Genomic DNA, 27,099 nt, shown 5'->3' with positions numbered 1-27,099 from the left:
TTAGATGTAAAATCCAGCCCCAGGTTGATCATGGGAGCAGCAACATGTTGCCTCCATCTGCCTGTGAACTCTTTTGAATGCGCTTTGGCAGGGCGCATGCGCAGTGCTTGACATTTTGAAGTTGCTTCTTCGGGGTTGTTTGAACAGGAAGGCGGACATGTTGGTCAGGCTGTGGGAGAAAATCGGGCATCGTCTGCTGTTTTTTTTTTACCGATAACTAACACATATCAGAACCTTATTTCTACATCTTCGAACCGAGGGATAAAGCAGTTTGGAGGGAAACAGTCGACAACCATTGACAATGCACGGGATGCAGCGGAAGGACTGTCGTCCAACGTTTCAACGACACCGTGGTTAAACTGATCGAAATTTGGAAGAAGCAGAAGTTTTTTTTCCCACCACTTCTACTTTTGAGCTGTCAGATTAGTTTGTCGTTTTGTGCAGGGGCTTGGCACAGATATGGGAAAGAGTCTACGCTAACCTTCCCACAAATTGTGGTTTTGAAGCAGACATTAGGTTCAAGTTTTAATTGCCTTTTGTTCGGATGCACCAACATTTTAGTTAAGCCCTTATCCTCAGTGGCATCCTGCGGAGGCTGACTAATCTGTCGCCGCATTAAACGTTATGTTTTGCCACTGAAGTTGTTTGCCACTCGTGCTGGAGAAACATATTTCTGAAAATGTGGATTTTGGATATTCAGCGCAACCTCAAACGTTTTATCGTCTGTGAAAGCTCGAGGAGAACGATGCATTTTCTGTGAAGTGCCGTGTAAAGTTCAAAGGAAGAAAAGAACATTTGGCTAGCTAGCTATCGCTGGATGCTAACGCTAGCTAGCCAGTATTCTGTTTCGCCAGTGAGCTGTTTTTGTTCATAGCCCAACATCGGGACTGAATTGAGAGCAAAAATGTCTGCTGGGGGAAATATGGAGGCTCGATTTGAAAAAATCGATGCCATGTTGAAGGATCCAAAGTCAGAAGTAAACACGGATTGCCTTCTGGTAAGTTTGGAGCTTGTTAGCTAGCCAAGTAGCTAGCTAGTCAGCCATTCGGGGTCAGTCTACTCCTTGGAGCTGAAATTCTTTCCGAGACCAACAAGTCGTCTTAGTTGTCACCCAGTGCTGGTATTGACATTGACAGTTTAGTTTGGTTGAGAAACACCTGTTTGTAAACGTACTTAGTGTACGTTTACAAAGAAGGATTTTGCGAAAGTAAACAATCATCAGTTTTATCCTCCAGCCATAACGAGAAAGTAGAGTTGCTAACTGCAGGATTGATGTTTAACCACTCATTACTGTCAGTACCTGATGCACTGGCATTACTAAAGGAGAGTTACTAATTAAAATACAATGGTAACTAAATCAGACTGACAGATGGCATCCGTCTTTCAGTATCACTTGGTGTGATCTCCTTCGATATAGGCCAGTCATAACACACTGTCATAAAATCTGGATTTCTTTGCCACTTCTTGCATATGATGGGTTGTGTCTTCTTTGTGTGACTATTAGGAAGCAGGTTTACATTTTGTCTAGATATACCTATTTGAACTGTGATAAGCTGCCTGCAAGCCTGTTGTAACCTGCAGGCCTCCAGCTGCATCAGTACACCTGTAGGCTGGGGTTGACTTAGCAGCTTCCTGTCTATGGGCACAACTCATGAAGTGACTCTCCAGCTGCTGCCACGTGCTAAACCCTAAAGCAACACCTTTACAGGTTTTTTTTATATTATGTGCACGCAGTCCCAGATACTGACTCACCATGGAGTGAATGCCAAAGGGATGCTGGATGTGTTTGTTGTTATCAGGAGTGGTGACACCAGTGGGGACACCAAGTGTTTTCACAAGGATTTGGCTCTTTGTGACTCACAGGAACGCTCAGATGTTTAGTGTGGTTAAACCAAAATTCATATGGGTAATTGCATGAAACATTTTGGTTTGAATTTTTAAGCAACTTTTGTTTTGTTCTTGCAGGTATGATTATGATTATGCCATGGGTATATTGTTCAAACTAGCAAAGGAATGACTGGTAGTAGTGGGTCTTTGTGTGCAATGGATAACACATTCAGGTGTTATGATTATACTGTCACTCAGAAGTATTAATAGCCTGGCTGACTTACTGTGTGAAGTACCATTAGGGAATCGGTCTGTTTTGTGAAGGGGCTTGTCCTAAAACCCCACCCACACACCAAACTTAGAGTGTTTGTGTATAGGCTGTTGTAGATAACTGTCCTTTCAAAAAAAAAAAAAAAAAAAAAAAACTTGCTTAGTCTCTATGACCTCCCCTACTGTTGCAAAAATAGGCAATTAAAGTCACCTAGACATGCACAGGCTCTGCATTTTTTTAATGGAAAAAGCTGTGGGGACTGTTCCTGTTGGCAGCCACACACACACAAGGGTGTTGTTTCTCTTTTTTCCCCCTCTCTGCAATCTCCCCTGATCAATGAATGGAGGCCTTTAGCTGAGGCTCCCTCTGCCGCCGTGCAGCTCCACCCACAGCTTAATAAAATTCCATGCTAATCAAATAACCTCTTGTCTTTGACTGGCCTGGAGTTCCCTGTGTGTCCCAGAGCCATTCTGCATGTCTGGAGAGAGTTGAGAGCAGGCAGGCAACTCTGAGGTAGCTGGGTGTGGGCTCTGCTCTCTACCCATAAACCAAAATTATGTGGACTGAGGACTCATGTTTCTGAAGACCGTGAATCAGGACATTTAACTCATAAAGCAGCCAGCGTGCTCTGCTATGAGTAATAGGTTCCATCAGCATGCACAATGCAAGCTTTTTGTTGGCCATGGTCCTGTACCTGAGTCTGACACATAGCACTGTGGGGATAAAACCTTTCCTTCAAAGAAGCCTGCCATGTGTTGTGTGATGGTGACATTTAGCCTGCACTTACCACTCAGCTCTTGCTTTTCCAGGACTGTATTCCAACTCTAGTGCCCTTATCTTCACCCCTAAATAAATCCTGCTTGGAAAGATGAGCTCCTTATCTGGATGAATTGCCCCCTCCCAGCCAGTGTGCTCCAGGCGGGCTGTTAAGAGCCAACTAAACAGACAGAATTCTTAACATTGTGATGTTGTATAACAACTGAGCACTGTCCATAAAGGTTTTTCTATTGGCAGCAATCAATAGCTTGCATCTTCTCATCATTCATTACTTTCATTCATTTCTGCAAATTATATGTCTGGACTGAACATCCAAACATTGCATTTGCACTTGGTCATTAAGTGGTAGAGTCTGTTCATCATTTAGTAAATTAGTATGGCTGAGTTGATATGTTGGAACTTGTTTTGCATGCTTTGCCTCTATTTTAGATGTATAAAGGCTTCCTGGCAAAGTCTTTGTTTTTACTTTGACACTTGGTGTGCATTAGCTTCTCTATGTTTTGATCCCTCTTTCATCTGCTATTTGGAATCTAAATCTGTAATAAGGGTAATTACAGGAAACTGTATGGCTAGTAAACCAGAAATGTAGACCGTGATTGACTGTGTGAATCTGTTGCTCATACTGCACATGTTAGGGTGGATGCTCTTATTTTGAAGTGATTTAGAATATGAGTTGAATAAGATGAAACTGCAGTGTAATGACTGCAGTTTGTGTAACACATTGCGTTAATGCTAAAATGCTACAGTAGGTAGTGTTGTAGCATTTTAGCTAATGTACTGATTAAGAAACAACATAATTGTGATTACAGTCATATTTGCAGGTTATCACCTGCCAAGCTTCCTGTAGCTGCTCGCATCAAGTTCAAAGCCCTGATCTTTGCCTACAAAGTGGTCAACTTAACAGCACCGGCTTACCTGAACTCCCTCATTCAGCTCTACAATCCCTCTCGCCCACTGCGCTTTGCAAGCCAACAACGTCTTGTGGTCCCCTCACCTCACCTCAAAGTATCCCAGGCAAAACGTTTCAGCTCTGTGGTTCCACAATGGTGGAACGACCTACCCACCTCTGCACACTCAGCTGCCTCACTCTCAACTTTCAAAAACTTTCTGAGCGCAGAACTCTTCCTAATCTTTCTCAGCACTTAAATCTTTTCCTGCATTTAAAACCTTAAATGCTGCACCTACACCCAATGTAACTGAAAAAGTTCTTCCTAGAGCGCTTTACTTTATAGTTATTCTCCTTGGCTTAGATATTTTGCTTGCTTTGTACCTCATTTCTAAGTCGCTTTGAATAAAAGCGTCTTCCAAATAACTGCATGTAAATGTAAGTCTGTTCAGTTACAACAGGTGTGAATGATTTCAGGGGCCATTTTACTGAGCTTTCTTCCCAATAGCAGTGCATAGTCAGCCTGAGTACAGTCATTCCTTGTGTTGTTTGCGTTGAGTGCCTTCCCTTGTCTTGGTAACCTTTGCCTTTAATGGTCAAACCTTACCTGTAAGGTGTTGTCTGCACTGATAATGCAGCTATAGTCTCTGTTGGTTCTAGATGTAGAATAGATTCACATTGTTTGACATTTGTCACTTTATTTACACCACATGACTTATTCACACCTACGTAGTCCTTTTTTTTCCAAGTACACCACAATGATTTAGTTAAATTATCATTCAACTCAATTTTCTGTGACTTATTCAATCGGAGCTTTGCATTAGATGACCCATAATCATTCTTGGAAGGATCATACTGGGTGTCTATGTTTAGGCCTGCCCAATTGCACACTGCATATAATTTGACAGTTGTGACAATTTAATAAAGCATACTATTAGATTTTCTTTCTTTGAGACCTTGCAGGTTGCCATTGTTTTCAGGTTATGCCTGTCCAGTCCAATCACTGGGTTGAGCTTTGTTTTGTCTTTGTTCTTCACATTCATACAGAACAAAGTGTGCTCAACATGATAACCTTTTACTACTAAATAAAGATTTAGCACATATAGATTTTGTCATTTTTCCTAGATTATTTATTATTACATGATGATGCAACTGCAGATTCACATCAAACATTATATTCTCCAAGGGCAGCATATTTCATTCAGTATTATCTAGTAGTACTTATGACCAAAACAAATGTCTTTGCAGGTAGATTTTCTTCATGTGCTGCCTTGAAGCAACAGAAAACTTTATATTATATTAACTATATGTACTTTGCAAAAATGTGGGTCCTTTTTAAAATTAAAATCATATCTCCATGAGTTGAATTTGTAGTAACAGTTGCAGTCAGCATTTGATCCACCCCTATTGTCACAAGGTTCATGGATGGTAGTTGTAAACTGCTCTCCTCAGCTGTTCATCTATGGGAACAACAATTGGCAGAGCTATTTGTAGCTCTGCATTCCCTCTTACTGACTGATTATGTGCAGGAATGCATACTAAAATTATTCAGCCTTTTTATAGTGGAATGTTTTTCCTCTTGATTTAACCGTTGAACTTCACAGCCCCCCCCCCCCCCCTCTTATTTATAAGCATGATTGTGCGAGCATGTATGTCCCACTTTCAAGGGACCCTGTCTAGTGAAGATGGTGGAAGTAAAGTGAGTCAACATTTGATAAGATGGTTATCTGCTGGAGTGAGGTCAGAAATCATGGATGGGGCAAGTAGGACAGGAGAGTTTTACTGGAGAATCCAGTGCTCAGTAAGTAAAAACACGTGATTGCTCTCTACCGTTGGAATAACACTATTATATTTTGACATGAAAGCATTTGTGACAGTGATTCTCACTCTCTGGGACCTCATAAGGAGATGGAATGCCCCTGTTTTGCTACCCTTGGGTACACTGTCAGTGTGATTAATCCAGTAGAGTTGTTAGATATGCAGTCTTTCTCGATAAGTGGGATTTCCTGTGAGTTGGTACTGTGTAAAGCACGAGTGTGCAAAAAGAAGTTTGGACCGAGTGCAGCCCTCATCGTGGGTTCCAACGTGAAACAAAGTAATAAATTCCAAAGCCCATGGATAGGTATTCCTCTGGATATACATTTCTACCTGAATGTCTATACCTGAAATGTATCTGGGAGGAAGCAACGTGGTATTACATGCTTTGAATGACTTCATCGCTTTGTTTGTATGATTACATTTGTGTTTACACAGGCACAACCTACATTGGTACTGCCTTTATTTGCGTGACAAACTAAATGGCCGTCTGCACAATTGTGCACACATGTGGAAAGCATATCATCCTGAAGAGGTGGCAGAAAAGGAAGTGAGAAGCAGTGCTCGACTTAGGCCAGTCCACATGCCTTGTGCTGGCATGCAGAACGGGATGATGTGGCTGAGTCTCCCATGGAAATTTTAACTCAGGCTTTAATGTCTGGAAAAGAGCTTGTGTGTCGTGTGTGGATTTTTCTCCTTTAAAGCTGAAAAAAAAAAAAAATTGCCGTATGTAATGTTAACCACTGGCTTTTTGTATTTTGTCCAACTATACATTTATTAGCATAAGAATCAAATTTCATTATAGGGCAGTGTGATGATTTTCATATCATTATTTAGTAATCCTAGGGATGTGTCACTCGCTGCCTGTAGCAGCATCAGCAGAAATAGGATAACATGGAGGATTGAACTGGTTTGTTTTCCCAGCAGTTTTTTTTCTTCCCCAAGACTGCCAAAAAATGAAACGCAGCCTGTGGGCCCCTACCGCCTAGTGCTTGTTGCACCGAGTACGTATCTTTCTTTTTAGTGGTTTATGTTGTTGTAATGATGGCAACTTATAGTCTCATTTCCTTTTTAAGTCTCATTAATGTTGTTTTCTCTTGTCTGGTTGATTTGTATTAAAACCTCTGATTTTAGTGTGAAGTTTAGATCCACATACATTTAGAACTTCTTCGTTCTTTTAACATCTGAGTGGTTTGATAGCTAAAACCAAACAGAGACTAATAATGTTTGGTCACTGCTCCACAACAAATCAATCATCAGTCAAGTTGCCGATCTAATTTATGATTTATATGTCCATAATGAACCTGATCAACGCAATGTTTGGACTAGCGCATTAGTTAATCCAAACATTGACAGTTGCTTGAGTGCTGTCTGGTTGACTTTGGGATATCTGTCTGTTAGCACATTTTGACAAAACTCGTTGAAATCTGTCGTCCTGATGAAGTTCAGTCATCTCCAACCGAGATCCCGCTTCATCTGCCGTTAGAGGGGCTTTCAAACAATCCAAATCAGCAGGGAAAGGGTTGATGAGGAGTGTAATCTATGCCAGTTTTTGCTTCAAGTTGCAGAATCTATCCTCAAATTGCAGATGCAAGCAGTGTTGCATACTTTGTGGTGCTCCCTTTTGGGACCTCAGCTGCTTCTCCACTTGCCTTCAACAGCGAGGGAAAATGTGTGAACTGTCCCTTTTGAAGATGAGTCTGAAAAAGCTTGAGTTTGTTGACATATGTGAAAACACTTTGCACCAGATCAGGCAGCGTTTTTAGCTTCCACTAAAGATCTAGGTTTAGTTTGTTCAGGTGATGCAGCAGCATGTCAACCAGAAACACAAACACAAATCTAAGATCCATTGTGTGTTATGTAGCTCAGGATAGTCCTTATTCCACTGCTTCACTGGGTTCAATAGTTTAAAACGGTAACTCTTGAGAGCCATCTTATGGAACAATGGAGAAAAAGATCACTGAGAAGGTCTCATGCCTTTGGGAAACTTCTGGCTCATGTTAGCACGATGTGAGGTAAAATGATGCTGTAGGCTTAAAATGCAACGGTGAAGTTTGGCATCAAGCGGATGCATTTTTCATTCTGTTCAGCACAAAATACACTTCCTCCCATTCAGCTAAGAATGTCCTGTGCTCCTCTTCATATTCCCATTCAGCTTTACGTTTTTCTTAAGTCAGTAGCACTGTGTCAGTGCAAGTACAGCCATGTTTACTTTAGGATTAATTATGTTCGTCATGATAGATTGTGTCACATGACGGACCTTTTTTTCCAGTGTTGGAAAATGTATTGCCACCATTGTCAACTATTCACTGTTAATTGATAAGGGGGCCCTCGAACCACAGGTTCTACTCCTAGATTAGTTCAATTATTGACATTTCATCTACAGTACATTAATTTGTTTGAAGAGATCTTTCAACACAGTTTATTCTGTCAAGGATTAAATATCCCTGAGAGTTATTTTAGTCAGTGTTGCAATTAAAGAACAGGACTATATGATAATATTGGACTTTAAAAGGTTTTTGTCTCAGGGTCTGGTACTAAATATGGTGGGACAATCCTGTCTGATTAGTTTATTCCCAAATATCTCCTTTTATGTCAATTGTTCTCATTTTGTATATTATGACATAAAATACACATATAGTCGAGCTATTTGATCTAGGTTGTCTACATTTAACATATCTACTGTATTTATCTGAAATGGCAGACACCGCAGCAGATACAAATGCTGAGGTTCAAACTGGAAAAGCTCCTGCTCACACATTGATACTGACTTAATTGCTTTGAAGTGATAATTTGATGTTAAACAGTTTTTCCTAATATTACCTTTGTTCTATGTAGCAAATGTTTAGTTTCTTTTTATTTACCAGGTTTTTTTTTTTTTTTTTTTTTTGTCATCTGGTGTTTAAGTAGAAAACTATGGCCTGGCTCTCTTATGACTGACTTTGTTTTTTCCTTTATTTGTTCTCTTATTGGACTAGCCAGCCCCACATGCACCAGCCCGTCGCTCCTTCCTACTTTCCATCATAGTGTTAAGCACCAGTGCTGATTGAAAATAAGGCTCACTATGTGACTCTGTAGTTGGGATGGATATTTTTTTCCTCTCCCTTCCTTCACTTTTTGTTGAGAACTTGTTTGGCCACATACCTAAAATAGCTCTCTGACGTGTACAGTCCTGTTAAGGAATGTTGCTGTGGGTCCTCTGTGGCAGGAAGTTATGCAAACGTGCATTGCTGAGCACAGAGCCTTGTGATTAGGGTCCTGAAGGACTCAGTTCTTCAGCATCATTTTTTTTCCAGTGCAGTCTGGCTGGATACTGTATGGCCAACAAGGCCCCCTTTTTCTCACAGTTTATGGTCTGTGTATGTATAAATGCTCCCTCTTGAAAGTTGACGTTAAGTTTTTTTTAGTTGAGCAGATGATGGTTCTCAGCTCTGCTATGTGTGCTGATCTCAGCCTAACCTCACATTAATTTTCCACATTCTCAATAAACGTATACATTGCTTTTGTTCTTCTCACCAGCAATTCTTGTTGACCTCCTGTATTTCCTTTTACCCTCCCACTTGCCTTTTTTCCTATATCCACCCATCCCACTGGGTGTCTCTTAAAGGAGTGGTATGGCCATGACCTCCACTGCTGAGTAGAAGCAGCAGAGTGACTTAAGAGGATTTCTTGCCTTGTCTGATCTGCTGATTCACCATGTGTCAACATTGTATTGCTCAGAAGCAGAAATAAATCGGTCATTATTCACAATACAAGAATGGCAAGATTCTTGTTATGATAGTGAGTTCAGTGCTCATAATAACAAGTAAAACAAAGCTGTTTCATTTAATATTTTTTGTGCTGCTCAGTGGTCATATTGGGTGGTAAATAATATGAAAAGGCTAACTGACCTGTGATGGTGTCAGAAGATGCTCAGTTTCAACATCTGCCTCACACCCTCAAGATGGAATGCCTAAAAGCGTGTTGTGTTCAAGTGCTTGTGTGCCTGTGTTGTTTCAGCCATTCTGGATTATGGAAGATTAGATTAAATCCTGCCAGTGGCACTTACTGCTTGCTAGCCTGAGGCAGGATGGCATGTTCTGTTTACAGCTCTTGAAATCTCAAAATTCCAGTATTGTAGTAGCCGTATCATAATTTGAATTGGGTTTTTATGCAAGATTCCTTTTCACATTTTCTTTATTGAGATAATCTTTCCTAATCTTACTGCTAACCGGGACAATGCTGTGATGTAAGAATAATGTATGGAAATAAAAAGGATGCTAGCAAGGGTCGGAAAGGTTGAAGTGCGAGTGAGTTTGCTGGGTGTTGCAGCCCTGTATTGTTAAGTCATACTCACCTACACCGTTGATCTCACGGTGTAGCTTTTGTAAGGCACCACCCTGTTGTCTTAGTCATTAAAAGGGGCTTAGTGTCTTTTGTTGCTTTTATTAGAAACTTTTTATCGAGGGTGGGAAAATTAGTGTCTGGTCACCCACCAGTGAGAATAGCTGGTGAGCATTTAAAATCTAAAATCTAAACTGAGTTCTTTTGGCATTTGGCTTTGTTACAATAAATAAATTAAATTTGACCTTAATAATGGACATGGTAAGCAAAATGCAAGACATGATTTGAAACTCTATTTAGTAAATAAGCCTAATTTCATGTCCGTGTTGATCTGTTATTAATCACTTTAATAAACTTGAATTGATTACAGTAGCACTGAAATCCCCCTGTTTGTATTAAGCTAACACTCTGAGACTATTAATGTTATCCAGGCTGGAAGCTCGCTGCTGGCTTTGTGTTCAGATCATAGACTGCATGATTCAGATCTAGTCCACAGTGACCAACAGGACTATGTTTTCTTCTTCCATCCTAGGAGGATGTTGTGTGAGTGGTAGAGACTAACTTTGTTTGCCTAATTGTTAACCCATCTCATCTCCCCCCAGGATGGCTTGGATGCATTGGTGTATGACCTTGACTTCCCTGCCCTGAGGAAAAACAAGAGCATTGACAACTTCTTGAACAGATGTAAGTAGCTCCCAACAAGCTTTACCCCTTGTCCTCCATTAGTGAACATGTCTTTTACTTTAACCCTTTATATTTGCAGACATACGGGTATAACCCCAGACTCAGACAAGAAGTCTGTTTTTGGGTCACTGCCTCTATGTGGGCTTGGACACAATAGGTGTCTGCTGCTTAGTGTCGCCAACAAAGGGGCTTTCATAAATGGATGGTGACCCACATGATGCCTATCATGATGGTTTCGTTGTGGGTCCAGACAGTCGAACCCCCATACCTATTTTGTTGTAGACAAAACAAAACATTTCCATCCAAGACTCAGAGTGAAGTTAAAACTAAAAGTCCTTAACAGATACTACACTACAATAACTGCTCAGGTTTCTAAACTTTATTTTCTAGGTGGGGGCAGGGAACCATCTCTTATCTCTTGGGGATATATGCCATTAATTTCTTAAATTTGGTATAGATCAATATGTAATTTAACAAACCCCTTGCGTGTTCTTTTTGCTTCTTCAGTTTCATTTCATTATAGATTATATTTATCTGTCTTAGTACTCAAAATATTATTTGTGGCAGATTCTGCAGCCTTCTGAATCAGTTTTTATTTTCTGTGGTTTCTCTTTATAGTCCCCTTGTAAAGAAACACTTTGCACACAGTGCGTGACAAACTGGCAAGTGTTTTCTTACATGAGGAAATGATTCTCTGTTTTTGCACTATATGCGAAAATGAATTAATTTCTAATCATTAAATATGCATGCACAGCTTGTGTTCATAAGACATAGCTGGAAGGAAGCCAAAGACCTGAGTCTTTTTATTAATGTGGTGACTTTTCCTGCATTTCAGCCAGACTTGTAAGCTTTTTATCACTTTGAGGAAACAAAAATTCTGTGTTTCATATTTGCATATCACCCACGCCACTACAGTCCCTGGGGCAAAAACTGCCATTAGGCATCTCATCAGTTACTCCCGATATTGTACTTTTGTGTGGAGCAGCCAAGTGTTGGAAATACATTGATGGATAATGGAATGACTGGTCTTGTGAGATACTGGTCCTCAGTAGCATGCAATGCCTAAAGGGCTCTTTACTCTGACTTCTCTTCACCATGCATTGTGCTTTGTATTCCTATCAAATCAGCCGATTGCCCTTTAAGCCCCCTCCAAGCCTACACTCACTCACAAACCATACAAGATTATCTGCGTAACAACATAAAATCCTATTTGTAAACATAGCTTATATGTCTTGTTGGTCATCTGGGATTTTTTAAGTAGGGATCACGAACCCAGGAACCTTTGCTCAGAGTGGAAATGACTCACTCTGAAATGTTCTTACTCTAATAGGTCAAGTCTTGCTCTTTATTTTTAGATCAATTGAACTTGGATACCCCTGCACCCCCGTTTTCCATGTGTTCCTGTGCCAATTGTGACCCATGTGAATTGAAATTTATCCCCTTAGTCCAGCTATGACCAAATTTGGCTGAACAGTGAATACTAGTGCCTTTAGGGGAACTAGCATTGTTACATCAGGGAGAGGTCAATTCTCAGTACGCAACAGACTTTCGTTTAGGTCTTAGTTGTGCAGAGGCGGTGTCAGCTTTTTTCTATGGTTTGCCAACATCCAATAGATAATCCTGTGAAAATGAGCTTTTGCCATCGTGATAGCCTGGCATTGGTGAGATTTTTTGATACAAAATGTAAAATATATAATAAACTGCATTTTAACCATTGTGGCAAAATAGAACCTATAGACTGCAAGCTCTCTCAGGTAACTCACACTATATTAATTTTAAGTCACTTATTTTGCTGCCCATACTTTAAATTTGCTTGTGATGCATCGGTGCATAAGGGCTTCAAAGTTTTATTAAATGTTTACAAATGTATTTGCTTGTTTTTTCCAGACAAGGAAACCATTAGTAAAATACGTGATCTTCGAATGAAAGCAGAGGACTATGAAGTGGTTAAAGTTATTGGAAGGGGTGCGTTTGGAGAGGTGCAATTGGTAAGAATAGCATTTTCTTTGTGTGTGTGTTTTAATAGCACTATCAAAAGATTTTAGAAGAACACAAGTCAGTATTAAATTTGAAATTTCTCATTTTATAAACAGCCATGTCGGAAGATACATCCTGTGGTCGTGGACGAAGCTAATATTAGAGTGTATGACGGGCAGTGTATGTTCTGCAGCTCAAACAACTCAAATAAACCTGATTGTCTCTGTTTTATCCTTTCCAGGTGAGACACAAAGCCACACGTAAAGTATATGCCATGAAACTGCTGAGCAAATTTGAGATGATTAAGAGGTCGGACTCTGCGTTCTTCTGGGAGGAGAGGGACATCATGGCTTTCGCCAACAGCTCTTGGGTGGTGCAGGTAAAAAAATAAAAAATAAAATAAAAACATCTAAAATCTATTTAACTTATAATATTGTAGCATTACCATGTGCAGGCGACACATACACAGATTTCATGTGAGACATGTTGTCTTTTGAATAACAGATGTCTTTATTGTTTTCTGTAATGATTTCTTCCTCTTTATTCTGCAGCTCTTTTTCGCATTCCAAGATGATCGCTACCTCTATATGGTTATGGAGTACATGCCAGGCGGTGACTTGGTTAACTTGATGAGTAATTATGACGTCCCAGAGAAGTGGGCCCGTTTTTACACAGCTGAGGTGGTGCTGGCCCTGGATGGCATCCACTCCATGGGTTTTATTCACAGGTAACATCACACATGGTAATAGGAGATGGAAGTATTGGAAAGAATCTGGCCTGTCGCTGCAGTGGAGTGCAGCAGCTTCACGCACTTCTTATACAGAGAGCTGTTTTTTCTAGATGGCACTGTGAAGCAGCTCTAATACTAATTTTACACATAAAAAATGCCTCATGTTTCTGGTTGTATGCTTCAGTTTGATGTATTATGTGTTTGGTTTGACTTTATCTTTGCCTTCTTAGGGATGTGAAGCCTGACAACATGTTGCTGGACAAAGCAGGTCACTTAAAACTGGCAGACTTTGGGACCTGTATGAAAATGGACAAGGTATTATAGTAACTATACTCACACCACATCCATAAAAAAAAAAATCTATCGATCTATCAATGTGTATATCTATATCTATATATCTAAAATTACTCTTCCCGCCTCAGGATGGTATGGTACGATGTGACACAGCAGTGGGAACTCCAGACTACATTTCACCTGAGGTACTGAAATCCCAAGGAGGAGATGGCAATTATGGCAGGGAGTGTGACTGGTGGTCAGTAGGAGTGTTCCTGTATGAAATGCTAGTTGGTGAGTTTTTGCTGCAAAAATCAACAATTTGAGCTTTATTTTATCATTCAGCCCTCCAAAATGCTTTAAACAAATCCCTTTTACGTTGCGCAAATATCATGCGTTTTTCATTGTCTATGCTTCGTTACATTTACTGTTCACATTAGTAACCATTCAGTCTTATTTGTCTGTTCTGTACAGGCGACACTCCTTTCTATGCAGACTCATTGGTGGGGACCTACAGCAAAATTATGAACCACAAGAATGCCCTGACCTTTCCTGATGACAGCGACATCTCCAACGATGCAAAGAATCTCATCTGTGCTTTCCTGACTGACAGGTTAGATAGTGTCCAAGCACTGGATCATGAGCAGGGTCCTTATCTCAAGACCTTTTCATTGTTAAGACATGGATTGTTTTCTGGCTTAGAGAATCTTCTCTGGAAAGAATCATGATAAATATATATCACCATAAAATATGTGCTAGCATAGAGGTATTTAGGAACGGCTGGCTTCATGAAAATCACACACACAAAATTTCTGAAATGGACAAACTCCTGATTTCCTCCTGACCCCTACAGGGAAGTTCGACTTGGTCGCAATGGTGTAGATGAGATCAAGAGGCATCCTTTCTTCAAGAATGACCAGTGGACTTGGGAGAACATCAGAGACAGTAAGAACATTTTTACTTCTAAGATGACAAATTCCTCTCACACATCCCATTTTGTTTTGGCAGTCTCCTCACTGTTTTTGCAATCATGTAGTCAGTGATAATGTTTTCCATTTGACCTACTACAGACAGTTGCAGGAAATTCTTGTAGGCGAGCCATTCATTCAGTATCCTTTCCAAAACTAAACGTGATTCCTGCTCAGAGTAATAATTGGCAGCACAATTTTTGAGGCCAACAACAGGGTAAGCACTTCAACTCAAATGTTAATGTGTCGGGTTTGACACTGGAGCAGAGAGAGATTAGAAATCTTGGGCTAAATCCAGTAGCTATAGTCAGTTTGTTAGTGGCTTTATATTTAATACTTTACTAGGCTGATGTCAGCATTTTGGTATTGGCCACCTCTGTGATTCCCCTGACTGGCCAGCTTTACTAGCTGACTTGTTTTTTTTTTTGTTTTAACCAGGGTTTCAGAAGAGATGTGTGATCTGTGAAAAAAATATCTTAGAATGCAGTTAAGTCAGATAAAAGATAAAAATCATTTAAAATGATCGATGTAGAAGAGAGAGGTTCCCTAATGGTTAACACTTTATTATGCACCGATTAGCCACAATATCACTACCAGCTGGTGGTTTGCTGGTCTGACTGGTCTGCAACAATACATTCACAGCAAGAAGGTCATCGTGGACAGCCTTAATTTCTTTTTATGCCGACCCCTTTCTACCAAAACATTAAATCAAACATTAATGTTGTGGCTGATCTTTGTATCTAATGAACTCGGCTGGCTCTGTTTTTCCTGTATCACTATTAATCATCCATCTACTTGTGCCATGTGCAGCGGCCGCTCCAGTAGTACCTGAACTGGCCAGTGACATTGACACCAGTAACTTTGACGATATTGAGGAGGATCGAGGAGAGGAGGAGACCTTCCCTATTCCAAAGGCCTTTGTGGGCAATCAGCTGCCTTTTGTAGGCTTCACTTACTACAGCAGTCAACAGTAAGTCTGCAAAACATTACCTAATATTGTTTATTATGAGTTGTTGGATCACTATGAATTATCCACAAAATATTGGACATAATAATACAGACTACATGGCTATGGAGTACATGGAGTAGAGACAGATTAAAAATGTTATAATTTTTTCCTCCAGCCTTTTGCGCGGCTCTGACACCACGACCACAACAAAGACCGGTGACAAACGTAGCAGTTCCACAAAGGAAGACAAGAGTCATGTGAGCAGAAGACCACAATTTTTTTTTGTCTTTTAGTCTGAATTGTTGCCTATTCACCGTCATGCCTCATGAATTTAAATTATTTGTTTCTATTTAGCTGGAGAACCTGCAGAAAAGGATCTACCAGCTGGAGGAGCAGCTCCACAGTGAGATGCAGCTGAAGGATGAGCTGGAGCAGAAATGCAGGTATTGAACATAAACAGAAAGGTAGCTGCTTACTCAGTCAAACTATAAATTCTTTAGTCTCATAACATGAAAAACAGCTGTGCTACAGATATATAGTAAGAGTTGAGGTTCAATGAGAACCTATTCACATATTTATTTTTAACAAAGCACTGTTGATGATGATTTATTTAATTTATTTATATATTTTTATTTTTGTGAAAATATGATATTTGTAAATGCATCATGGACGATAATGTATAGTTACATGCACTAACTTTAACTCATTATTGTGTGAGACATTCACTGCATTTTTCTGAAATTCTGTTCTAAATAGGACATCAAACACCAAGATCGAGAAGATCGTGAAAGAACTGGATGAAGAGGTTAAATTTAATTAAGTGATTAAAAAAAAAAATCACAATATCTGTGTATATGTGATTGTATTTTGATCTGTCTTAAAGAACTATGACATTCATCTTTTGCAAACAAAAGCTGAACACTTTGTTGTTCCCTGCCACAGGCAAACCTGAGGAAGAGTGCAGAGGCCAGCATGTCTCTGCTGGAGAAGGACAAGATCATGCTGCAACACAGATTCACAGAGTACCAAAGAAAAGCTGACCAGGAGGCAGAGAAGAGACGCAATTTGGAGAATGAGGGTAAAGATAATGAGGCGCTGCTGATGTATGATTCACACACTTTGCAATTAAAGTGTAATTGCAGAGTGAAGCGGCGGTGCAACGTCTGAGAACCGTTTTGTTACCTGGCCCTCTTCCTCTCATTAACATTTGACTGGCCAAGACATACATACCCAATTGGATTACTCAGTATCCTGGTGTGACCCTGTCATCTTGCTTCCTGCTAACTACAGATCTAGTTAACTGTTAAACCATGCATATGTCCCTTTGAATTTCCCATTGACAGCACTAAGTGGATTAAAAAGCCGTTAGCTGCAGACTTGGTATGCTGTGCAACAGATTTAATGTAAAATAAATTTAACTTGTATGATTCTCCTTTCTTGTTGTTTCTAGTGTCAACTTTAAAGGAGCAGCTTGAAGATATGAGGAAGATCCGCCAGAACTCGCAGGCATCAAATGACAAGATTGTCCATCTTCAAAATCAGGTACAGAAAAGATCCACATGTGCACCAACAGGTTGGGCTGGTGAACAAAATTGCATTACAGTTTTTACATTTTATTTAATTTCTGGCCCTCTCTGTTTTGATTGACAGCTGGAAGAGGCCAATGACCTGCTGCGGGCAGAATCAGACACAGCAGCAAGGCTGAGGAAGACTCACACAGAGATGACTAAGTCAATGAGCCAGCTGGAGAGTTTGAATCGTGAGCTGCAAGAGAGGAGCCGCGCAGCAGATGGAGAGAAGGCGCAGCTGCAGAAGGACATACTCCTTCTTCAGAGCACCCTGGACTCTGAAAGGAGGAACTATAGCGAGGGCTCCGAGGAGATCAGGGAGCTGCAAGGTGACCCACTGACATATGCAAATTTAAGACTTTAGTTGGTGATCTGTGTAATAAACGATCCACAGCACCAAATCAGTCATTAAAGCTAAAAATCTTGATCTCATATAGATGCAGCTGCACAAATTTCACATAATTCTCCCACTGATGCCAGACATGCGCATTCACCGACACCAACAGCAACCAAATCAGTCTTTGATTTATCTGTTAGCCAGTTATCGTTTAATAAGAAACCTTTTGTAACATATACGGTCATTTCAAAGAGTTACATAGAAATGACAGTGTTTTAGAAAGAAAGACATTTAATGGCATCAAATGCATCAGAAACGCTGTGTAGACACACCCCCTTTTCAGTTTGTAGGGGGTGAGGGAATGTGATGGAGCAAAACTGGGGTAATTTTCTTAAATTTAAACAGTATACCAAAAAAGTACGAGATATTTGAATAGTTTTTTTTTTAAAACTAGATTATTCTGATGGTTTCTTTCATTCTCAGCGAGGATGGCAGCGCTGCAGGAAGACAACAAAAAGTTGGAGCTTAGCCTTTCCAAAATGGAGGCAGAACGTAAACAGGCCCAGGAAAGGAGCAATACCCTGGAGAAGGTATACAGAGTACTAGTAGTAGTAGTATTTGTACATAAACAATATGCATATGCTTCTACCATGTACAGTTTTCTGTTTTGTTATGTTTGGTTCATTATGTCTGCTATTCGCCCGATAGGAAAAGAACGGTCTGGAGATTGATCTAAACTACAAGCTCAAGACCTTGCAGCAACGACTGGAGCAGGAACAGACTGAGCACAGGGTGACGCGGGCACAGCTCACTGACAAATATGAGTCCATTGAAGAGGCCAAATCAGCTGCCATGAATGGTATGCCAGTCCTATGTCAGAGCATGTCGTGTTCACTGTTTATTACTTTGCCTTTTTTGTTTGGTTCCTATTTTTTTATTTTCTAGCCTCCTACATTGTCTTCTGTCTTGTTTTTCCATCCTCATTTTATATAACTTCCTCACATCCCATCTTCCTCTTTATGCTTCATCGTTTTTTTTATTATCTGATCGACCTCACCTGCAGGGGCTGATAGTGTGGGAGGAATTCAAGGAGTGTAGACCAGTCAGCATGTCAGAACATAGCCTCTTTGCATATTAAAGCTGGACTCTAAAGCAGTTTTTGAAATCCAAGGATGATGTGTCAAGATTTTGTTTTCTTTTTTTTGCATTCCACTAAGTCAGTGCTGACATAGACTCTAGCCTTTCCTTGGTAAAGTTCATCTAATGTGAAATTAACTTAATAAAAATTTCTGCAAGGGAATATGTTCTTCAACTTTTCTAATTTTAATTAAGCAGTGTTTAAAATTAGTGCTTTATATTCCCATCTATGAGGAACACTGAGAATTGTTACATATTGGACAGAAACATTGTTGACTGTGAATGTGAAGAGTCCAGCTCACTGAAATGATCATGCACTCTTCCACTTTCATTTTACTCTCCAGCCGTTCAGCTAAAGATGTCGGAAGAGAATGGGGCAAGAATGCGAGCGGAGAGTCGGGTAGTGGAGGTTGAGAAGCAGTGCTCAATGTTAGAGTTTGACCTCAAGCAATCTGTGCAGAAGATGGAGCAGCTGATGAAGCAAAAGGAAAGGCTGGAAGATGAAGTAAGTAATCCCTCTCACCACTCTCAGCCACTTGAAAGTTCAGCCAAGTCACCTGTGGCATCATATCATATGTCTGCTGTTTCTCCAGGTGAAAAATCTGCGAATACAAGTTGAACAGGAGTCAAGCAAGCGTGTTTTGGCTCAGAACGAACTGAAAAACCGCATGCAGGATATGGACCGTCTTAGGTGTTCAGAGAAGCAGCTCAAACAGGAGATCAACACAGCACTAGAGAGTAAACGCTCGCTGGAGTTCCAGCTGGTACAGCTGACCAAGTGAGTTCAGTTTCTGCACTAGAAGTTTGTATTTGTAAATATTTTTTTAATTTTTTGTTACATATGATGTCAATCCATCCTCATATTACATAAAACTGATGTAATGTGAGTAAAATCAAGAGAATAGAAACATCAACTTAAACATTTGGTCAATTACTCCATTGTTCCAGTGCATTTTTCAGTCTAACAAAATGGCAGCAGCACTGGCCAGGAGTTAAAATTTTCTACTATTGCTGTGCTTGCCAGTAATGCTCTTTGGAAGTCAAGGGGTAAATTGCTCTAAAATTGCCTGCTATTTTCAAATAAGCGCTATTATTCCAGCTTAGGGGGTGACTGTGCAAAAGCTGTTGAGCGACAGTGTTTACACCACAGGATTACGTCCAGCTTCATCCACTCCATTGCTAATCCTCTGGCCAGCACTGCAGCCAGAGCTGCTGGTTGTGCTGCAAGTTGCAATTACTACAGGAGTTGACTTACCAGCTGGCTCTGTTTGCTTAGCCAAAGAGTGTCATTTGGAAAGTAGTCAAACAAGTAAAATTAGCTACATACGTGGGAATGATTGGTCACTTCTGGTTCCTCCCCTGCAGGACTCAGAAGGTGGTGAAGGCTGAAAGAAATCCATCTTTAATTTATATTATTTCAAATCTTTTTTTACATTTGTATTTGGTGTCTCTTACAGTGAACACTTTCCTTATTAATAATAACTTGATTTTATTTAACCAATAAAAATGAAGTACCTGATATATTTTGATGATGTGTTATCAGACAATACAGAGGAAACGAGGGACAGATGAGGGAACTTCAAGACCAGCTTGAGGCCGAACAGTATTTTTCTGTGAGTATAAGTTTCAGTTCACCGGTGTCTCTATCATCTTTCTTCAGTCTGAGCTGAGGTATTTTTCTGTCCCCCTTCAGACGCTTTACAAAACTCAGGTTAAAGAACTAAAGGAGGAGATTGAAGAGAGGAACCGGCAGGTACAAGAGACTCACAAAAAGGTGCAGGACTTGTGTAGTGAAAGGTAAGAAATAAAATCCTTCACACTGCAGCTACTGCAGTTGCTACTGATACAGTTTATCTTCCACATATAAATTATTTACCAGATAATGTTTTTACTTCCTATTTGTCAGATGAAATTAAGTGATGCAAATTCCATTACACTAATTTACATGCTTCTTTGTGGACAAAGGGACTCCCTGTCTGCGCAGCTGGATCTGACAGTAACTAAGGCCGAGTCAGAGCAGCTTGCCCGGGCGCTTCAGGAAGAACAGTACTTCGAGCTCAGCCAGGAGAACAAGAAGGCAGTGACTAGACATAAGCAGGAGCTTGGGGAGAAGGAGTCTACTATTGCACGGGTTAGTATGATCCTCTGCAACAACACAGTCATTCAGTTTTTTTTAGTGAAATACAATATTTCATTTTCTTTCTTTTTTTTGCAGCTTGAGGAATCTAATAAAACTCTGACCAAAGATGTGGAAAACCTCAGCAAAGAGAAGGCGGAGTTAAATGAGAAGCTTCGTGCTCAGGAGGAAGGTGCTGTCCCTTCGTTGACCTTTATGTCTGCCAACTGTTTCATAATTATATTGTTGTTCAAGCTGTCGTTCTTTTTACTGACAGAGTATGAAGCTCAAAAGGAGGAGATTGCAAATACAGTCAAGAACTTCGAGAAGGTCCTCAACACAGAGCGCACACTCAAGACTCAGGTAAATGCGTTACTTCTATAGTCAGAAGTCATCTGCAGGTGCAGGTAACGTAAGTGACAGAATGGTGGCTGATTTGTTGTTATTTACCACAATCTGTCAGGCGGTAAACAAGCTGGCAGAGATCATGAACCGCAAGGACATGAAGCTGGATAGGAAGAAGAAGGACAGCGCTGCTGACCTGCGGAAGAAGGAGAAGGAGAACCGCAAGCTGCAGGCAGAGCTTAACCAGGAGAAGGAGAAGTTTAACCACATGGCCATCAAATATCAGAAGGAGTTGAGCGAGATGCAGGCGGTGGGTAACATCTCAGGGCGCTAGTAGCTAGAATTATGATCTATAATTATAATCATTTATTACATTGTTTGTTTTAGTTTTTAAGTAAAATCTTTTGCCTGTTTTACCAACAGCAATTAGCAGAGGAGAGCGCATATCGCACTGAGCTGCAGATGCAGCTGGACAGCAAAGAGAGCGACATTGAGCAGCTCCGCGAGAAGCTCAACGATCTGCAACAGCGCATGGACAATTCCAGTGTCACCAGTTTGCAGACAGATGAGACAGACAGCAACATTGCAGGTAGGGTCACCACAGCTGCTAACAGCTGTGCAGTCTCTCCGCATACTTGGGAAAACAGCAAAGAAAGATATGATTATTTCTATCAATATGCCAATTCAGTATCTTGTGTTTATATGTCAATCCACTGGTCATGTTCCATGGGATATTATCTAAGGCAATGTGAAGAGAAATTATAAAAAATAATAAGCACAGTATGATTATTTTAGCAAATATAATCTATACCTAAGGACAAACAACACAAGAAAAAAATCATTTTAAATTTTTAGTTACTCTTTGATGCCGGTAAAACTGCCTGCATGTGTTACTGCGCATTCACATTTTTTTAATTAGTTAACAAAAGCCTACTAATTATTTTATTTTAGAAAAATATTGTATATTTAGAACCCACTAGCACCTGTCTATTGAACACACTATACATCTGTTGCATCTGTTTTGACGTTTGGGTTCATGTATGTATGCCGATAATTCATAATGGTAAGATCTTTTTTGTGAACGTGATCTAACCTCTATACCTTGTTCTAGGTCTGCTTTCATCTACTGTATGCTGGTTTCCATGGTTAAATCATTCTCTCTTTATTTCCCTTACGGCCAGTTGGTTCTACTTGCTCTTCTTATCTTTGTAACTTCTATTCCTTTCCCTCTGTGAGTAACTGAGTAGACAAGTCCCTTTTGCTTGGTCTGTGCCCTAGCAGTTGAGTGTTTGTGTCCGTTTGCCCTCTGATTTTCTGTTCCAGAGGTGAGACAGTCCTCTCTGTTGGGGAAATTCACATAACACTTTTGAAAGTAGCCTCCTAGAGTGGCGAGTAAATCAGATCACAGCAATCTAAACAACAAAATTTACTGACTAACATTAACATGGATGTTAAATGACAATGTTAGCAGTTAACTTCTTTAATATCACATGTTCAGCCCCAGTGGTAACCTCTTTACATGAGAGGTAACTGACATCACTCTCAGCACCTTTCAAAATGTGTCATGAAACAGAAAAAACAAAAAAAAAAAACACTGTTTTTGTTGCCGGCATGTTCACCCAGAACTACTGCTCGATTTGGACACCACGACCTCCCTCACAGTGTCACATTCAGCAGACAATCCCCTCTTAGTTCACTGTTGCTTTTTAGCTTACGTTGCTTCAGCTGCATGCGTTTGAAGTTATAATTTTAACACCACAGAAATGTTTGTAACCTGCAGTGTTTGTTTCTATGAGAGGAGTGAGTGATCAAGCTAATTGGAAGAAAATAAATACTAAATCCTGCTGCAAAACTGTTACTACGGAGCTTAAAACTGTTTCTAGATGATAAATTCTTATATTGTTACTGCCTAATATTTTTCTCCTGTGTGGTTGTATGTGCAGTAGTAGCAGCATGGGATATCTAAACGTGTCTTGTCACCTACTCTGATGCAGCAACCTTGATGCTGGAAGAACTCCTTTAGGGGTTCACCCAGTCTGTGATCTTTGCCACTTGTTTTTTTTTCCCCAGTTGAATTTGGTTTAATCACTGCATGGTCTTTTTCCACAATGATTTTATTTCACTGCTTGATTTGTAACTTTTTCACATCTGCGCTGCCTTTCAGAATCCAGATTGGAGGGTTGGCTGTCCATTCCTAATCGTACTAATATCAAACGATACGGATGGAAGAAGCAGGTATGTAGTGTTTATATTGCATTTCTCACCAGTTTAAGCTGTGTAAAACTGCCTCAATGCTGCAAACCCATTTGAGGGCAATATCAGACTTCCTTTCATTGTCATCTCTGTATTTGCAGTATGTGGTGGTAAGCAGTAAGAAGATTCTCTTCTACAATGATGAGCAGGATAAAGAACAGTCCAATCCTTCAATGGTACTAGATATTGAGTAAGTATCTTTAGTTCATGTTCCTTAGCTTCTTTTCATTTTCCAGAGAGCATTCTGTATATTTTAATGGACATTATGTATCTGCTGTTAGTAGTGCTGATAGGGTTATAGATGTGTGATGACAATTTTTATGCGTTGTGCAGCAAACTATTTCACGTGAGACCAGTTACACAAGGAGATGTGTACCGTGCTGAGACAGAAGAGATACCAAGGATATTCCAGGTAGGATGCTCTTTCTTGTTATCTCTAGATTTTAAAATCCTCTTTCAGCCATGTCAGCCTTCACTTCTAATGTCAAAATGCCAGATTTTCTGACACAAAGTTCTGTTCAGCCTCAACTGTGTGTATTTTAAGACAAGATTTTCTGACTAGGCGCTCCGCCTTTGTGTCTGTATTCAGATTTTGTATGCCAACGAGGGGGAGTGCAGGAAGGAGGCTGACATGGAGACGGTCCCTCAGGGCGACAAGACCAACTGTCTCCCACACAAAGGCCACGAATTCATCCCCACGCTGTATCACTTCCCTTCCAACTGTGAGGCCTGTGCCAAACCTCTGTGGCACGTCTTCAAGCCACCTCCAGCCCTTGAGTGTCGCCGCTGCCACGTCAAGTGCCACAAGGACCACCTCGACAAAAAGGAGGATGTTATTGCTCCTTGCAAAGGTAACCGACCAGCAGTCTTGTACCCTGGTCTATACAAGTATTGCATACTGAACAATATTTTGTAGCTTGAGATGCAAGTTTCTACTGTTATGTTTGTCATTGATGCTTCTTGATCAATATCATCTTATACCATCCCCCCCTACAGTAAATTACGATGTGACCTCTGCCCGAGACATGCTCCTGTTAGCCCTAACCCAAGATGAGCAGAAGAAATGGATTGGTCATCTTGGAAAGAAGATCCCCAAGACCCCACCTTCTACATTTTCAAGAGCGTCACCTCGTTCTATGTCCACTCGCTCTGGACCAAACCAATCCTTCCGCAGGAACCCTAAAAGCAATACAGGAAAGCTGAGGTAACTTGAAAATGTTTATTTTCCATACATTTTTTTTTCAATCACCAATGTTTAGATAGCTACAGCTAAAGCTGTGTAACAGACAATGAGGCATTGTAATATTGTTTTAGGCAGTAAGTGAGAGTGTCCTGCAGGCAGAAGTCTTATTTTATCCCATCTGCTGGGCTGAGATGTGGTCAAGTCAGTCACGTGACCTGCTGTTTGTCTCCTGTGTTGTAGCCGAGCGCAGTCCAGCCTCCAAGCAGCAGACACAACATCCAGCACTTGTTGACAGGAACTTCTTCAGAAAGTGTTGATATTCTTTTTAGACTTTTCTCTGTAGCTTTAAGCTAATTGTGTTACTGGGTGTTTCTAACACGAGACACTTCCTGGTTGGTTTGTTGGTTGACTCCTGGGCTCTTTGCAGTTGACACTTGGGATTTTCGTTTTTCTGATTGACACTAATGCGTTGTTGGGTTCAGTAACTAACTTATAGACTTACTATACAACTCTCATTAGAATGGTCCACGTAAAGGATTTCTTACATTACCTGTCAAACAAGATGCAAATGTGTCAATGGTGTTGCAGTGTTTGTCAACAATCTTTTCTGTTGAATGTTGTCTTAGATGGGGTTACTAACCAAGTTAAAGATATTGTCTTTCTTTTACTGGACACCTGTCTCTGTTCTTTGTTTCAGCTAACCACCTGAACGTGTGGATTTTTTTCTGGACTCTTTCTCCTCCCACATTCCTCATCCTCAAAAATAGATAAACTTGTATTACATAGAAAATTCATTAAAAAAAAAAAAAAGAAGAAAAAAACATATTGATAAATAACCGTCACACACACACAAACAAGGCGACATGGACATTAAGAGGCCTGACCCCGTTTTCGGCTACATTTCCACATTCAAGAGAGAACCATCGTCGTGGTCATCAAACTTGCAGCGCTTCACTTCTACCAGAAGATGGCACACTCGTCTTGAACTAAAAATGGACAGTGGACCAATGACTTGATGTCAAGGAGACATTCTGTGTTTCATATTATATGAAAGTGCTGATGGAAACATGAAGGTAGAACGGGGGTTTTGCTGGGACTCCTGCAAGTATGTGTTCAGTTTAAGGTACTGTCATACAGGGATTGCAGATCTGCAGTGAGTGGTTGTGTCTCAGGGGTGGAAAATGAATAGTTTGTAATTTCTTTCCCCACCTCAGATACTCAAGATACATGTAAGCATACTTCTGTCTCTAGCTCAACAAAATGACTGATGCCTTCATCTTATGTCTCTGGCCTTTTTGCCTTTTTATTGTTATCACTTTGAAAGTCACTTATCAGGTTTGGGACAGAGTATTGGGACATAGAGTATTAGATGTTCTGAGTATTGAGTGAGGAGCATGCAAGATCATCATTTAAATCTATGCATTATTTTTATTATAATTATTTTTATTGCTCCAAGCCATAAGGAATATTCCATTGTAATGGCGTATAGGAGTCCTAAAACTTAATGCATTTTTTTGGTTTGTTTATTTGGTACATTGTAAGATTTCTTTTTTTTTGTATTTTTTGTAATGTATTGCCTTACATTGATTCATAGATAAATGGTTCAAAAGGAAAACATTAAGTTAACAAATGTAAAACTGCACTGTTTGAATTGTAAATTATTTGTAGAAGACTAAACAGGTGTTGCATTTGGCCCACCTAGTGCCTTAACATTTGGATAATGATTTTACTGCCATATCTGTTTGTTTGTTTTTGTTTTCCAAAACAAGACGAATCTTAACTCTTCCATCATTTATTTTTAAAGAAATCACCACACATTTGTGGTTTTATCAGAACATACTTTCTCTGGTTGGACTATTTGAAATATAAATATATATATATATTAGATTACCTCTTCATGGACACATTGCAATAGAGTTAGCATGTCAAAAACAATGTCCCCAGACGTGGTTCATATCATATCACAGATTTCAGGATGGTGTATCTAAAATGAACCTACCTGTGTCAATGATTGTCCTTGTTAACAGTTAGAAGTTGTTTCTCTAACATGGTAATGTCCCGTTAATGCAAACCCCTCACAGTGTAAATAATGAGAGAGAAATAAGGATTATGGAATACCTCCGCAATCTTTTATTTGTAACTTTTTGTTCAGTTAAAAAAGCACTGGAACTATGATCTACTCTTGTCTTGGATAATTTGCATGGTTAATTGCATTGGAGTCCGCACTGATGGATATGTCAATAAACATATCTTTATCATTCATTGTATAGTAGTGTTCACTACTGGTACGATTACTGATTTCATATTTTGATTACTGGCATATATAAGTGGCCATCCCAATATTAAATTACCAGCAGTAAAGTTGTTTTAATATCTTTCATTATTCCAGCTTTGTGCTTACATATTCCACATTTGAAATAAATAAGTATTTAATCTGATTACACAGTTGCATGTATTCCAGTGTGGAGAAACTGTATGCACTACACAGGTCGAAGAATAAGGGGTTTATTTTTATCCAGGGACCTTTCAGCAGGTTAATCTGTGCTGCATAATTGATAGAATACACAGACTCAATTGAGTTTCTGATCATAGTTGTGGGGTCTGTATCACATGTACTTTGATTGATGTGTAGCTGATGTTCATACACTGCTCATTCAAAAAAAAAAAGAAAGTCACACCA

At 40.0% G+C, this 27,099-nt stretch overlaps 1 protein-coding gene across 2 annotated transcripts; it reads left to right on the top strand.

The window, feature by feature from the left end:
* The first annotated feature begins 133 nt into the window (after positions 1-133).
* rock1 (Rho-associated, coiled-coil containing protein kinase 1) lies at positions 134-26,172 on the top strand. 2 transcript variants are annotated; one of them, XM_026373943.2, is made up of 33 exons: positions 134-997; positions 10,502-10,583; positions 12,471-12,571; positions 12,802-12,939; positions 13,112-13,287; positions 13,521-13,605; positions 13,713-13,857; positions 14,038-14,176; positions 14,417-14,508; positions 15,342-15,501; positions 15,656-15,737; positions 15,835-15,923; positions 16,237-16,285; positions 16,423-16,558; positions 16,931-17,022; positions 17,131-17,377; positions 17,869-17,975; positions 18,094-18,244; positions 18,867-19,027; positions 19,116-19,300; positions 20,066-20,135; positions 20,216-20,319; positions 20,488-20,653; positions 20,738-20,831; positions 20,916-21,001; positions 21,102-21,293; positions 21,407-21,572; positions 23,148-23,218; positions 23,338-23,426; positions 23,570-23,648; positions 23,826-24,087; positions 24,233-24,440; positions 24,660-26,172. In XM_026373943.2, the coding sequence occupies exons 1-33, from the start codon at positions 905-907 to the stop codon at positions 24,709-24,711; spliced, it is 4,149 nt and encodes a 1,382-aa protein (XP_026229728.1). In that variant the 5' UTR covers positions 134-904; the 3' UTR covers positions 24,712-26,172. The 2 variants fall into 2 exon arrangements, with proteins under 2 accessions (XP_026229728.1, XP_026229729.1); XM_026373944.2 differs by having other exon boundaries at positions 25,117-25,214.
* Positions 26,173-27,099: the final 927 nt, after the last annotated feature.

Source organism: Anabas testudineus, chromosome 17 (assembly GCF_900324465.2).
Source record: "Anabas testudineus chromosome 17, fAnaTes1.2, whole genome shotgun sequence".
Lineage (NCBI taxonomy): Eukaryota > Metazoa > Chordata > Actinopteri > Anabantiformes > Anabantidae > Anabas > Anabas testudineus.
The sequence above is the reverse complement of the archived record's forward strand: the minus strand, read 5'-3'. Positions and strand labels throughout refer to the sequence as shown.